General features: G+C 36.0%; 1 protein-coding gene across 4 annotated transcripts in view; it reads left to right on the top strand.

Annotated features, from left to right (window-relative positions):
- The window catches only part of Cask (calcium/calmodulin dependent serine protein kinase), a 331,839-nt gene that overhangs the window by 71,060 nt on the left and 244,465 nt on the right, over window positions 1-16,314 (top strand). For all 4 annotated transcript variants that reach the window (XM_038316597.2, XM_038316596.2, XM_038316595.2 and 1 more), the window contains exon 2: window positions 4,112-4,224. In XM_038316597.2, the coding sequence (XP_038172525.1) occupies window positions 4,112-4,224 (113 nt within the window). The remainder of the gene's footprint in view (window positions 1-4,111; window positions 4,225-16,314) is intronic.

Here is a 16,314-nt window from a genome sequence, read left to right as displayed (position 1 = left end):
GTGTCTACATAGGGCAGTTATAATCTTTCCAGAACTCCAGCAGCCATACACTATATTCTAGTTTAATTAATTTTTTACCTAACAGGTTTTCTTCTTGTTTTGTTTTGATCTGCCTTTGGTATCAGGCTAATACAGGATTCATAAGAAGAATTTGGAACTGTTCCTTTCTTTTCTTTTTTGTGGAATAATCTATGTATTATCAAGTATGAATTGTTCTTTGAAGATCCAGTAGAATTCTGCAGTGACTACCTGCTTCTGAGATGGTTTTAGTTGGGAGACTTTTTATAGTAATAAAATCTTGTTGTTGTGTGTGTGCATACACGTGCTTAAATTTTCATTTCATCTTTGTTTAATTATGGTAGGTCATGTGCATCTGAAAATTCATCTGCTTCTTTTAGATTTTCCAAGTTAGTAAAATATAGATTTAAGGTATGTCCTCAAGACACTCTGAATTTTTTTTGGTATCTGTTGTAATATCTCACTTTTTATATCTAAGTTTATTGATTTTGGTCTTCACTGTCTTTTCTTTTGGTGAAATTGGCAAAGAGTTTACCAGTCTTGCTCATCTTTCCAGAGAAACAACTCCTTGTTTTATTGATTCTTTGTGTTATATTTGTTTCTCTGTTTGTTTTTAGTTCATTAATTTCTGCTCTGTAAATTTTTTGAGACAAGGTCTCACTGTGTAAACTCGGCTGGCCTAGAACTTTCTATATATAGCATGTTGGCCTCAAACTCACAGAAACCTGGCTACTCTGTGCCCAGCCCTGATCTTATTTCTTACTGTCTAGTGTTTTCAGGCTTGATTTGTTCTTGCTTTTCTGAGACTTGAGATGCATCATTCAGTTATTTATTTGGGATCTTTCAAATGGAGGAGAACCTGTGTGACTAGATAATGATACTCCTAGAAGCAGTGGAGTTGCTAAAGCAAAACTTCCAGTCCCGGGTATGAGATATCTCCATAGGAGTTCATCAGGGAAGCCCCAGACATCCCAAACACAACCTAGGTTCTGTCAGTACTTTTAGTTATCTACCGTTAGAGTCTACGACCTTTTTGCTAAAAACACTGCATATACTGGTTGCCAGATAGAGAGAAAACAAGCTGAAACTGAGCCAGAAATTTCCTCCCTGCTGGCTGCTCTCACAGTCCTAGAAGGTGCTACTCTGCAGGTTTCTGGGAGAGAAAAGGTATCATTGGTCTTACCCCTCTGTGTACCCTACAAACAGAAAAAACCCTGCCCAGCAAGATGTGCCTACCTGTACAATAGTGGCATAATTTTGGAGATAACCAAGTTCCATCTCATAAGATTTGAGGCTTGTTACAAAAGGGGCACTCACAGCTAGAACAGTAAGCCCACTTAACAGCCTATGCCTGAGGAGGTTGTAGGCCCAACTGGGGTAACTAAATTGATACAACATCAAACTGCCGTCTAAATATGTATGCTTATACTCACTGGCAAAGGTTACTCTCAACTGTAGTGAGAAAAGCCTCTCTTTACAATGAACAACAGTGAATGTAGAAACTAATTTCATAGATCCCTGATCTTCTGAGTATTCTCAGAATAGGTGATGGTTGAAGGCTCAGTCCTAAACAAGACATTTACACTCCTCCCTCTAAGACTCAGAGAAGACTGTGGAAGAGGGGTGTAGGAAGTATGGAAAAGCCAGAAGATACGGTGAAAGCCTGTGAGAGGCAATCTTCTGGACTCTACAACTGTCACAATCACTAACTCAGCAACTGCAGTTACCCTCCCTGGCCCACATGAGACAGATCATGTTAATAGTCATGTAAATGGAAGGGACTCATGCATCTTACTGTTCTACTATTGGCTATTGAGTTTCTGGGAATGGGGAAGTAATTGTCTCTAGTTATATCCACTGCTGACCCACCAAACTCCAGCAGATAGCTCCAAAACCACAGTCACTTGCACAGCCCTGGTTAAACACAGTGGGTCACAAAGAAAAGCAAATAGACACGAATGTGAGAAAGTTGTAGGAAAGAGGGGCGTATGTATATAGAAGTAATAGTGAAATGGGTGGGAATGAGATTAAGAGTGGTTAGTATGCATTATTTACATGTAGTAAGTTGTCAAATCGTAAATTTAATTTTAAAAATTAAAAACCCATAGAATTATATGAGTAGCTATCTGCCTCAGTAAGAACTTTGTCAATTCCAGTCAATATTTGTCATTTATAAGGAGTTGAATGGAAAGCACACGTGTGTGTGTGTGTGTATGTGTGTGTGTGTGTGTGTGTATGTGTGTATACAGATATTTGTTTTGTCTTAGTATGTTTTTCTTTATTTTTGAGAATCTCATACATGTACATAATGAAATATGATCCTATTTACTCCTAACTTCCCTCTGTGGTCCCCTGAATATCTCCAACACAGCTCCTTCCAACTTCATGCCATTTTTATTTAATGACTCATTAAATTCAGTTAATATTGCCCATATGTGCATGGGTACAAGGCTGTCACTGGAGCATGGGGAACCTACCAGTCACTGGAGCATGGGGAACCCACCAGTAACTACATCATCCAAGATAGATAGATAGATAGATAGATAGATAGATAGATAGATAGATAGATAGATAGATAGATAGATGGTCTCTTCCCCCAGCAATAGTTAATCAAATTGGAAATAGCATCAGTTACCATTCTGTTTTGGCCAATATCCTAGTAGAAAAAGATAATGACTTATTTTCTTCCACATCAATACTCAAGAATTGACGATGCAGTACATTTTTTTTAAAACTCAGGTAAAAATGTCAAGTGTCAAGAAAGGGTACAACAAGCCAAGCTGTTCTTCCTTAAATTTTTTTGTTCCCTAAACTGTCAACCAAATATAAATATAATATGGTTATATATTAGAACTGTTTTTTACCCTTTTCATTTTCATAAAATACTCAAATTATATCTTTTATTGGTATCTGCTGCGTTTCAAGTTGTGAATGAAATCACAAGCAATCTCAGAGTATGATTTGATGTCTTTTAAGGTTATTAAATTTGACTCAGCTCACATTTGTTAGCTTCCTGCGTGTCATTAAGGAAGAACCTTTAACATGCTTTACTTATGACTTGAAGAATTCATAAATAGTCATTATTCAACCTCATTAAATTAGCTTAGAGAATTAGTGAATTTAATTTGACTTTTATTCAGATTTTTAAAAATATTTTGAGATTATAATTACATGGTTTCTCCCTTCCCGTTCTTCCCTCTAAGTCCTCCTTATGTACTGCCCTCTTTTTTCTTTAATTGTTGTTGTTGTTGTTTTGTGAGTATGTGCGGGTTCCTAATTTGAAGAGGTGGTTTGTTGTCTTATTGCCTTTTCTCTCCTTTTTCCTTACCTATCTTAATTTTATATTTTATAAAAGGGTAGCAGGAGAAGCTCATGCTTTCTTCCTTACCTTTATTCAAACGGGAAAAGGGTTTTAAAAATTGACTGGATTGACCACAAACAATTCTACAAACAGAATCAGAAATTTCCCAGAACGATGCATTGAGTTGAATCACACTACACAAATGCATATATAATCCTGAGAGGTTTTGTTTGGACAAAACCTGATTGTGTTAAATATTTCCTGAAATTGCATGCTATCATCAGACCAAATCCTCACAAGAAAGACGTCCAGGTTAAAACTGGAAACATTCGTCGTGTTGTGCTTTGCTGTGCCGTCACAGAGGATTATTTTCTAATGGTTTGGAGTAATTATTAGAGTTCGGATCTGAACGTTAACATTATTAACCCTTCTTTCCCTTCTGTGTGAGCTTTGCTTCTACAAACTTTCCTATGTATAAGATGTTGGTAATTATATGTAATTACTACAGTTATTGTTTGCCTTGAATATAAGGATACTGTTTAGATTTTTTTAAATTATCTTGAATTGAAGACCTAATTATTTGGCTTCCTTTTTTGTTTTAACTAGTGAATTAGATAATAATGTTTGAAATTACATTAGTCAAGTTTTATTGTGAAGCTCTATATGAAGATTAAAATATGGTAGGTCACTGGTTATATAGTTTGACTGTAGGAAATAAGAAAACACAGTAAGTTGTTGATCACAAAGAGGAACTTCAAGCCAGTGAAGTTAACTTGACTTTTTGTTTTCTAGGGGTCCCTTCAGTGTTGTACGGCGATGTATCAACAGAGAAACTGGGCAGCAATTTGCTGTAAAAATTGTTGATGTAGCCAAGTTCACATCAAGTCCTGGGTTAAGTACAGAAGGTAAGAGATGGATTTCAAGTAAGTTATTTGATGTCTGGCTTTATTCCATCTCCAAAATCCATTGATCAACCTATCCTCATCTGGGGGTGGGGAAGCGGATGTGATATAGCAGGGAAGTGGGTGGAGACAGTCTCAAATCCAGTTGAAACAGTTGCTCAGAAATCTAAAAGATAGCTTTGGAATACGGAAGGGATATAGTCATCTGGGATCTTTATGAGCTGTTTTTTTTTTTAACTAGAGAATGAAATATGGACATAAGTTTTTTAGGGTCTAACTTGAGTTCTATTGTATAGAAAGGGAAGTAATTGCGTGGATGATAACTGAAGAGTTAGAAGCAGCCAAGGTCCTTCTAAATGTAATTTGCTGCTTTTAGGATTATTATCTAGTATCACTAGAAGATCAGTGTTTGATTCACATTTGGCTTAATCACAGTATGTGTGAAAGTTGAAAGGTCAGTAGTATTAGAATTTGTAGAACTTAGAATTATGTTTTAAGCTATTGTTACATATATATGCATTTGAAGTTATTTACTTTTTAAATAGCTGCCAAGATTTACACTAAAGGTAACAACACTGATTATTCTATTGACTTTTCTAGTTAGGCTATCTACTAACTTTAGATTTCCACAGCCTAGTAAATGATGTATCCTTCTTTAGTCTTTTGTTTTTTTAATATTAAGGCAGTGCAATTGAGAACTTAGGTTAGAAAATTCAAGGTGAAGTATCCCATTTGTGTTTTACCCAATTATCTTCTTTTGGAAAGTAGAATCTCACACACTGTGAGCACCAACTTAATCTATTCCTATAGATTTTAAGTCAGGTTGATTACTTTTAAATATTTTGTGACTCTTTAAATTATTATTATCAATATAATGTTTTAGAAGATTCTTTAAAAGGCTAGAGAAATGGCTCAGTGATTAAGAGCACTAACTGCTCTTCCAGAGGACTTGGGCTTGATTCCCAGCACTCACATTAGGTCTCACAAACCATCTGACACTCCAGTCCCAGGGGATCCAATGCCCTTGTTGGCATTGTTAATACCAGCCATGCACCTGGTACATAGACATGCAAGCAGGTAAAACCCCCATACAAATGAAATAAAAATAAATAAATCTTTTCACAAACTGTTTTTGTTAAGTCACTACTAAGAAAGAATCCTGTAATGATTTGTTTACAGGTCAAAGGGTATGCATACATTTATTGAATAAACATGAACACTCTTTTGGGGGGAAACTTGTAGTAAAATTTAAATGTTTCATAGTTCATAATTTCATTATCAGAATTAGTCATTAACTTTTAAATATAGGTTATTTTATATGCTTAACAATATTAAAATTTGCCTTTCAATGAACTTTACAGTTAATTTTTTTTCTTTGAACTATTTTGTTTTATGTTTGGTCGTGTTGTTTGCAAACCCAGGGCCTCAGGCAAGCTAAGCAAGTACTGTTTCTCTTAACTTAATTCGTTTTGAGCTTAAAGAGAATTGAGAGAGAGAGAGAGAGAGAGAGAGAAATTGTGTATGTGTGTTTCTGTTTGCCTGCCTGCCTGTCTATATTGAACCCTGTTTAGCTAAAAAGTCAACTTTGAAAGAAACGCATCCATTTCTTAATGATTACTTGTGGTGCCATGGCAATTATTTCTGGATAACTACATTTCAAATAAGATGCACATTTTCCAATTGTGAAGTTTCTGATTGTCTTACTAACCATACCTACAACTAGCTCCATCAGAAATTGCTGATGTGTCTCTGAAGTGGAACAATTTACAACGACTATTCTTGAGATCAGCCATAGGGAAAAGAAAGCTCTGATTTTTTTTTTACCTTTTAAGAATGTGGGGTATGGGTGGAGGGGAGGGGAGGGAAGGGGGAGGAGAAGGGGAGGAGATGGAAATTTTTAAATATAAAAAAATAAATCATAAAAAAGAATGTGGCGATAGTTTAGTCCAGATTAACTGCTTCTACAAGTATATGGCTGTTTGTTATCTAAAATGATTCGGATGCACTAGGTATAATTCTTGATGTAAACATTTAATTTGCTGACTATAATTCCTGATATCAGTATTATAAATGTCTCTTAATCTGGATTTTCTATTTTATATACTAGATGTGTTGATAAAGGGGCTGTCATGTTTACATGTTCATATACCAGTGCTCTCAAAGCCTTTTGGTTTTTATATTAAATTTTATCTTAATGTCACATTAAGGATATATAACAGTATGAAAAACTGTAAAATGGGCACCTCTGTTCAATATTTATTCAGAAATAAAATAGTATTGTAGGTTATCTCACTTCTACCATATGTGGATTTTTAACATTTCCCTGTTTCCCTTTTTATGTAAATAGCTACCTGTTCTCTCAAATCTTCATTTCATTATCCTTTATATTATGTGATTTAGGGAATTTCTCTGGAAGTCATAAAATAGGCAATGATGGCTAGTTGATGCATAAACCCTGTCAGGTGAAGATGGGAAAGATTCTGTAAAATAAGTATGAAAATTTTGCAGTGTAGTTGATGATTATATTTAAGTCTGAAATAGCTGAGGGGTTTGTGTTTGAGTTGGTGTTGTTATGGCTAAATGGATAGGCATTTGAAATAGCCTAAGAAATCATCTTTTGTTATTAAGGTTGTTGTTCTACAGAGTTTTACATTAGATAATTGAATGTATATTTGCAAAAGAAACAAATTATAACTTAGTAAGGAGAGCATCTATTCAAAAGGGTTATTGCACAAAAGAGAAAGAGACTATTGAAATATCTTATAGATGATAGTTTTTATTAGTACCACCCAGAATCTTATTATGATCCACTGAAATGTGTACAGACATCTTCAGGATGCCAAACAAAGGGAGTGGGATCTGTTTTATAGCAGGGAAATCTGTGTTCACGGAAGAGCTATGTACTTCTCAAAGATCAGGCAAACAAATTTTTAATATTGTTTGTGTTGAGTAAGAGTTGAGCTCCTCAATTATAAGGTAAAGAATGGTAGTTTAGAGTGTGTCTATGTTTGGCCTTATCATAGTTAAGTGAAGGAGCACCATGAATCTTATCATAGTTTGGCCTTATCATAGTTAAGTGAAGGAGCACCATGAATCTTATCATAGTTTGGCCTTATCATAGTTAAGTGAAGGAGCACCATGAATCTTACCTGAGTCATAAAGGAAAGGTCTCTTCATTGGGAGCTGTTTTCCAAAACATAAAACTTGGTAAATTTATTAACTTTTGCTATTTTTCAAGGGTTACGGAGTTTAAATAAAATTTAACAATGTTCAGCTGTAAAGACTTTGAAAGATTATTAATATTCACTACATTATTTTTATATTTTTAATTTATACAAGAATATATTCTTAGTCCTGGTTTTCTTTGGCAAGGACTAGACTTTATTGTCAGCATTTTTTTATGTATACAGTCCAGATCACTAGATTCATCCAAACACAGATTGGAAATATTTTGGGGAAAAATGAATAGTACCAAACAATTACAGACTTTTCTCTTGTCATGACTCTCTAAACAGTATAACTGAAAAATGACTTGCATTTTGAAAATAACCTGGAGATGCTTTAAAATACTGGATACCATTTAACATTGTCCTACTCTCAGAATTTGATGTCCATTCAGAGAAACATAAGTAGTCTGTCCCCTTGAAATTCGAAACATTTGGGGAGAGTATGGAAGTTATAAATTTTAAGTGGTAACATGCATTACTTATCAATAAATAAAGAATTCAGTTTGATGGTGAAAAAAGAATTTAGAGAATTGATGCTTGAATTCTCACGCTGTAGCAGGCATTCTTCAGACTGGGGGTTACAAGTATTTCTAAGTGTCCATGAAGACTTCCACACAGCATCAGACATAGGTACTTGGAAAGGAACACATTTCTGAATTCATCTTCTCTTATTATTTTTATAAAGTTTATATGCTTAAGAAAATGCTTATGATGGATATACAGTTTTTTCTCTCTCATATCATCTTACATAATATTTTATGTCTCTCATTACATCAAATCTTCTCTCCCAACTGAAATATTGTAGTGTGTTGCAATATCTGTAAAAAGTATCAGAAAAAGAAACATGTTGAAAATTGGCATCAGGGTTGAAGAAAGGAATTAGTTAGTTTTATTCTCTGTTTACTTTCAGTAAAATTCATGGAACACAATCAACTTCCTAGCTGGTGAATCACTAAAACTAATTATTAAGTCATTATGGAATTCACGGCATATAAACCAGAAAGAGATTTCTCTTACAAAGCACCAGCCATTTCCAGCTACTTATTTAAAACAACAATAATAGAGTAGAATTAATAGAGAAGAAACAGTATATAGAATAGAAGAAATATTTGCCAGCTATATATCTGGGAAAGTATTAATACCCAATTGCATATGCGACCTAAAATACATACCCTCAATAAACCTAATTTTAAAAGTGGGCAAAAGACCATATAGAGGCCATACCTGGTTCAGCAGGTACAGGTTCTTGCCTGATGACCTGAGTTTGAACACATATGGTGGAGGAGAAGAATGCACTTTTGCCAGTTGCACACATGCATTGTGGCAAATGCATACTCACACACTTATGTGCAGGCATGTATGGGCACATTGTTCAGCTATAAAGAAGGATCAGATCTTGTCATCGGTGGCAAACTGGTTGGGATTGGTGAAATTTTGGTTAATGAAATAAGTTATCCAGAGAAACACAAATACTGTATATCCTTTCTTTAAAGCCAAGAAGTCAAACTGAAACAGTAGTGTGACTGGAGTTGGGGAAGGAGGAGCTACAGGTTTGGGGTGGTGAAAAGCAGGGAGATAAAAGAAGGCTGTATTTGATTAGTTTGGGATATTGCATGTGTTGAAATACCTCATTAATAAGCAGAATTGATACAGGTTAATAAATAATACAATACTAAAATGTCTTAGTCAGATGTAATTGATGCACAATAAAATACAGTTCGTTAGCCTGCATATTTTAGTGGTTTTCACTGGTGCAACTCTTATTTCTAGAACATTTCATCAAACCCCCAAAGAATCTTTTTGCCTTTTGTAGACTCATGATCGCTCACCCACCACCCTCCACCACCTGGCAACCTTGAATATACTTTGTCTCTAATGGATTTATACATTTTGGACATTAATGGAGTCATACCTTAATAGGAGACATTTGTTTTTAATAGGAGACCTTTATGGCTGCTTTATTTCACTTAATATGTTTCAAAAATGCATTTTACACATTACAGATTGGATCAGTAATCTGGTTGCTTTTTTGTCCATTGTATGGATATACCATATTTTATATATCAACTCATTAATTGAAGGTTAGTATTTGGCCACTTTATTAGCTGTCATGTGTAATGCTGCTGTTAACATTAATATATATACTCTTGGTCTTCATTCATGATTTTTGTACTTTATGCATTCATCTATTAAGCAATATTTCTTTGTAACTCTCAAACTAATAATACTTGTGGCACTTTTGTGGTTACCCACAGACCTGCAAAGCAGTGAAATTTTTAAATTGCTCAACATTTGGGTTCCTAGTTGAGGTTAAACACTGCAGCTCTTTTCTTCTTGTTTTGGCTCTCATTCTATAGGTGAGTGTCCTTTTCAAGGTCTATTTAGTGCCACACTTCACATTTTTGCACTTTTTGTTGTTGACTTGGCTGCTTTAAAGTGACCACCAAGTATAGTGCCAAAGTGTTGCCTAGCATTCCTTAATGTAAGAATGCCATTATGTGCTTTTACAAAGAAAACACTTTTGTCAGATGTGAGTTACAAAGCTGTAGGCCATGATTTCAGTTAACAAATCAGCAAAATATATGACAGAAATGTATCTTTACACAAACATATACAGGATATAGATTGATCAGTTCACCAAAAATGTGTGACCAGAAATTCACAGGAACCTAGCCCTCTATTTCTTCTGAAGAACAGTGGTTCAGTATCTATCCCATGCATGGGCTGACTTAGAAAACATAAGTACTATGAATAATGAATGAAAACAGTTATATATGATTTTTGTGGCTATATATGTTGAAGTTCTCTTGAGTATATGTGTGTGTGTGTGTGTGTGTGTGTGTGTTTAAGAGTAGCATTGTTGTAGTATGGGGATGTAACTTACTTATAGATGTTTTAACTAGCATCTGTAAGATTCTAGGTTCCATTCCCCCTACAACCAAAGTAGAAATAAAAGGGTAGCTTTGCTAGGCTGTACAATAGCATCTTGTTGTAGTGAACAAGTTTCCACAGCCTTTATACATATAAAGATGACAATAGGATTCAAATTTAAGTTGAACATTGTCATATTCTACCAGATATAAGGAAATTGTTTCATTGTTGGGCAGGTATGGGAATTGCCCTGACTTAGACACCCATAACACATATAGTGATTATCTTTTTCTTTTTTTTTCTTTTTTTGGTTTTTCGAGACAGGGTTTCTCTGCAGCTTTTTTAGAGCCTGTCCTGGAACTAGCTCTTGTAGACCAGGTTGGCCTCGAACTCACAGAGATCCGCCTGCCTCTGCCTCCCGAGTGCTGGGATTAAAGGCGTGCGCCACCACCGCCCGGCTAGTGATTATCTTTTGTGACACTTAAATATGTATAGCTTTCGAGTTCCCCTAAAGAGAAATGCCCAATTTCAAGGAACATTTACAATTTTCCTGAAGTGGATTCTTCGCTTTGTTCTTTGTATCAACTTTTTGCCACCTGTCTCACTTCCATATTGCCCAGTTCCCTCATGGCCAGTTTATAGTATCACACCCAGAGGGCTTAAGTCTTATGTATGAACTTGTTAAGCCTAGAAAGGGGTTAAGATGGGTTTTTTTTTCAATTGACAATTTTACACAAACTCAACCCTTCTAGTAGCATGAAAAATTGATTATATAATGAAAACATTTAAATAACAAGTGTCAAAAAGATTGTATCCATACTCAAATGAATAAGCATGTTCTACTTTTTAAAGAGCTATCACGTACTGGCCATTTGCTATTTGAAACTCTAGGCATGTTGGTAGGTGCTGTTTATATATGTTGTTGTATTTTATCTTCTGAAAAAAATACATTTTACAGTTGTGGGTTAGAGAGGTTTAAGAACTTTCTACTGATGCATGGGAAGTGATAGAGCCAGATGAATCTAAGTTGATCTGTGTTTTGGACCCCAAGCATATATTTTAACTACATTTTAGACTGCCCAGCTTAATTTACTCTTACTGTCTAGAATTCCACATAGTAGACACTTGGTGAATATTTACTCAGTGAGTAAAGAAATACCATAAATTTTCCTAATGTAAAGTAAAGCATTGGTGTGGTATTAATAGTGCACGAAGATTTTTATTTGTTGGTGACCTGTAAAAGTTTAAATGGTTATGTTACCTTTTCATGGTCAGTCCTCCAAAGTTCAATTATAAAAATACACAATTCTAATACTGTTTATCTCCTTTAACCTGGCCAACTCTCTATCCAAACCATGTTGTTGTGCAAACTTATTCTGTAGCTGTTATATAATCATTATGGTAGTAGCTGATGACTCTTCTAATACTATTAAGAAGTCCAGTTTAGGTGTCCTCAAAGTAAACCCTGCCCAGATCCCAGAGAAGGATCAAGAATGGGCAAAAACTTACAATATTTCTGGGTTAAAAAAGATATTCACTCACATGATCAGTAAATGGTACCCAACTTAGTCATCAGAAAAACCGAGGTTAAATCACAAATTGATAGCACTACATTACTAACAGAATGGCTAACAGTGAAAACAGTGATCCCAGTGTCAGTGAGGATGCAAACAATCAGAACTCTTCTAATGAAAGCATAAATTTGTAGATTGGAAGTATCTACCAAAGCTAACATACATACCTAATGACTTTATGATTAGTATTTCCGTTCCTTAGGTGTGCACCCAATAGAAATACTTTAACATAAATGGGTACAAATGTGGCTTTAGTTTAATTTCTTGTGATAGTCTAAATTAGAAGTACCCCATATTCCAAAAAGAATAACACAGTAAATTATAGTGTATTCATATAGTGAAGCTGTAAAGAGATAATAGATGTATTTTTGTTACACACAAAAAAAAAAAAACATAGATGACTCCTACGAGCATGGTATTTAAAAGAAGCCAGGCGTCCACACCCAGGTGCTGGACTTAGCTCTGGGAATCTTGTTGAAGAGAGGGAGGAAGGATTGTCCAAGTCAGGGGTAGTCAAGGTCATCACAAGGGAACCCACAGAAATAACTAACCTTATAGGAGCTCAATGACATCTAGGAAGCTTGCATGGGACTGACCTAGTTAGTCCCTCTACATATGTGTAACAGTTATGTAGCTTGGTCTATTTGTGGGACTCCTCGCAGTGGGAGCAGGGCCTGTCCCTTAATGCTTGATCTGGCTTTTGGGAACCTAATCCTCCCTCATACTGGGTTGCCTTGTCCAGCCTTAATACAAAGGGAGGAGCTTAGTCCTATCTCCATTTCATATGCCATGCTTTGTTTGACATCCATGGGAAGCCTGCCCCTTTCTGAATGGAAACAGAGGAGGAGTGAATGTGGGGGAATGGAACAGGAGGAGAGAAGGGAGGTGAAACTGTGGTTGGGATGTAAAATAAATGAAAAATAATAATAAAAGAAAAAAGAAGAAGTCAGGTGTAAATAATTACTTATAGTGGGCTGGGGAGATGGCTTAGCAGGTAAAAGTGACAGCTGCACAAGCATGACGACCTGAGCAATCACTGAATCTCATAAAAAAGCAGGTGGATCAACCTTCTGTAACCCCAATATACTCTATGTAGGATGGGAGGCTGAGGCAGGGTAGGGGCCTGAAAGTTCAGGTGCCAGCTAGCCTGGTTTATACAGCACAGTAGCAGAAACAAGGGAGACCCTGTATCAACAAGATGTAAGGGCCCCCAAAAGTCCTCTGACTTCCACATGCATGCTGTTGGCATGTCCTGCCCTCAACATACACATACATACATATAAAATAAAAGACTATCTACTATATGACACCATTTATTTTAAATACAAAAGTACTATAAGTATTGTATTTGAGTCCAAATTAGTAGTTACCCCTGGAAGAAGATAGTGGCTATTGGGGGACAGAAGGCTACTAAGCTGATGGTTGTACTCTTGCTTCTTGATTGTTATTTTTAAAGAGTTCATTGAACATTCAGCAAGCCACACACATAATTTAAAAACAATGAATAGGTAGGTATGTGTGATGGCTTGAAAGAAAATGCCCCCAAAGGGAGCAACACTATTAGGAGGTATGGCTTTGATGGAGTAGGTATGGCCTTGTTGGAGAAAGTGTATCATTGTGGGGGTGTGCTTTGAGGTCTCCTATGCTCAAGCTACTCCCAGTGACACAGTTCACTTCCTGTTGCCTATGGATCAAGATGTATAACTCTCAGCTCCCTCTCCAGCAATATGTCTGCCTGCACACTGCCATGTCCCTCCATGATGACAATGGACTAAACCTCTGTAACTGTAAGCAAGCCCCAACTAAATGTTTTCCTTCATAAGAATTGCCATGGTCATTGTGTCTCTTCACAGCATTAGAAAGACAGTTGCACTGTCCCAAGGACAAGATGCTGGAATAATTTCAATAAGTTATTTTATTCATTCATGTAGTAAAGATGAGCTAGTTAGATATTTACATTTTAAGTAAATGAGTTTTGTTTGTTCTCAAAAGCTTTATTTCAACTTTATGCTAGGGGAAAGCTTACTAGGTACTATTCTGCAGAATTCTAATGACTTGGGTGTATACAAATGGGTATACAGCATAGATAACTGTAGGTCTGGTAGTCCAGGTAGAAGATTGTCATCTCAGTAGCAAATATTACAAAAAAAATTACTCAGGACACTTGTAAATCTGATAATTCTGATTTGTAATCCTCATTGGATATGTAGAAAATGAGGATAAGTCATCTGGCTCAAAATGATTTAAAAACTATCTAAAATTATGATGTAGTGCCATTTCTGAAATGTTTAGGAAAGAATTCTGTTTGAATTGGCCTGTATTTTCTATGCTTTAACCTTTATCTTGGCTTGCCTAAATTTCTTCCCCATCAGTGTAGTAAATTGTATCTATTCTGTGTTATACTCCAGAAATAACTGCCAGCAGATTTAACACTACTATTTGCGGAATGATTGCCAAATTACTCATTATTGAGTGTAAAGTTAGTAAGCAGTGTTGGCTTTCTGAGGAGCTTGGCCAGTTTGTCTCTTATAATGTGTACATATTTTGAGCACTTTCAATATGTGAATGAAAGCATTGCAAAGGATCTTTGCTATCGCTACTGTAATTTGTTTGCCTCTTCAGTTCTCTTGTTTAACTAAGCTTTAGAAACTAACTTTTACTGTTTTAAAAAATATTTTTAAAGGTTTCATATGCATGAGTCCTTGTGTTCACATCATTTTTACCCTACCTTCTCCCCCCTCTAACTCTGGTGTTCCCCCACTTCTCAAGTTCATGCCCTGTGTGTGTGTGTGTGTGTGTGTGTGTGTGCATGTGTGCATGCACACTCGCACATATACATATTTATACATAAATAGAGCCTCCTGCTGAGTTCATTTAGTTTTAATGTGATCATTTTGGCTCCTGATATTTTAAAATGTGTCTGTTATTCATGGAGATTAAGTAAATGACATTTCTATTCTGTTGAATTCTTATTAAATCCAAGGAAAGTTTAAGGTTGTTAAGTTCTAAGTGGATTATAGCTAAAAAAAGGCTTTAGTTTTTCTTCTAGATCCACCAAAGCAGGAAAAGCCTAGGAAGTGCTGAAGTCAGACATGCCAGACATTCCAAATTGTCTGTACTTCATGCCCTCTGCTTTCATGAGGACAATGATACTGTCCTCACAGGGCTGGCGGTAGATTAAGAGTAAGGATGTTTTAAGTTATTTAACTTATAGCATACCATATTATATATAGGTAGTGTGTAATTTCCCTATCCTCTGTTGTGACAGTGTATCTTCAATTAATTCTGGAGTTACCTTAATCTTAGCAACATCAATCTCATACTACAATTTCTCTTTGCTTATTTTAATTGTTCTATTTTATTTATTCCCAAATAAAACTACCAGAGGTAGTTTTTCTAAGATACGAGAAAAGAGAAATTGTTCTAATACTGTTAGAAAATATCCAAAAATAATTAAATAAAAAATTCAAACATGCTCATGGATATTACTGTTTGCTTTCAAATTCTCTGCCAACAGAGTCGCTAATAAAATTAATTTTCTACTTTACAAGACTGACATATTAAAGACTTAGGAGAAGTGGCTTGAATCTACTACCATGTGAATTCTTGTGTTTTTCCTCAAATTCATAGTTGAATCCTATTCTCCAAGGATTAGGAGATAGAGCTTTGGGAGGTGATTAAATCACAGAGACAAAATCCCCACGAATAGGTTTAGTATCCAGTATCCTTTTTTTGGGGGGGGGGTTCAAGACAGGGTTTCCCTGTAGTTTCTAGAGCCTATCCTGGATCTAGCTCTTGTAGACTAGGCTGGCCTCGAACTCAGAGATCCAGTATCCTTTTAAGGAGACCTCAAACTCAGTTTCTTCACTTGACAAGTGAAGATGATATAAGAATGTGATTGTATGGAATAATTAGTGATGGAGGACTCCCATTGGCTAATAAAGAAACTGCCTGGCCCATTTGATTGGCCAACATTTAGGTGGGCGGAGTAGACAGAACAGGAAAAAGGAAGTGAGGTAGATGGCTCAGAAAATTGCCCAGCCTCTCCTCTCTGAGGCAGACCGCCATGCCTCTCCTCAGAGAGAGACACGATGAAGCTCCAGCCCAAGATGGACGTACGCTAGAAACTTCCCGGTAAGGCACCATTTCGTGGTGCTACACAGATTATTAGATATGGGTTAATCAAGATGTGAGTAAGAGGCTGAAATAATGGGCCAGGCAGTCTTTAAAAGTATACAGTTTGTGTGTTGTTATTTGGGGGCATAAGCTAGCCAGTGGCCGAGAGCCGGGCAGGACGAAAAGCAGGCCTGCCCGCAACTCCGCACTACAAATTAGGATATGACATATAGTTATCTAAGACAATGACATTAGTAAGAAGGCATACTGCACACTAAATACCAAGCACTTTACTAAGATATTGC

The sequence above is a fragment of the Arvicola amphibius genome, chromosome X (genome assembly GCF_903992535.2).
Source record: "Arvicola amphibius chromosome X, mArvAmp1.2, whole genome shotgun sequence".
Taxonomy (NCBI): domain Eukaryota; kingdom Metazoa; phylum Chordata; class Mammalia; order Rodentia; family Cricetidae; genus Arvicola; species Arvicola amphibius.
Note: the sequence above shows the minus strand (reverse complement) of the source record. Positions and strands in the feature narration are given on the sequence as shown.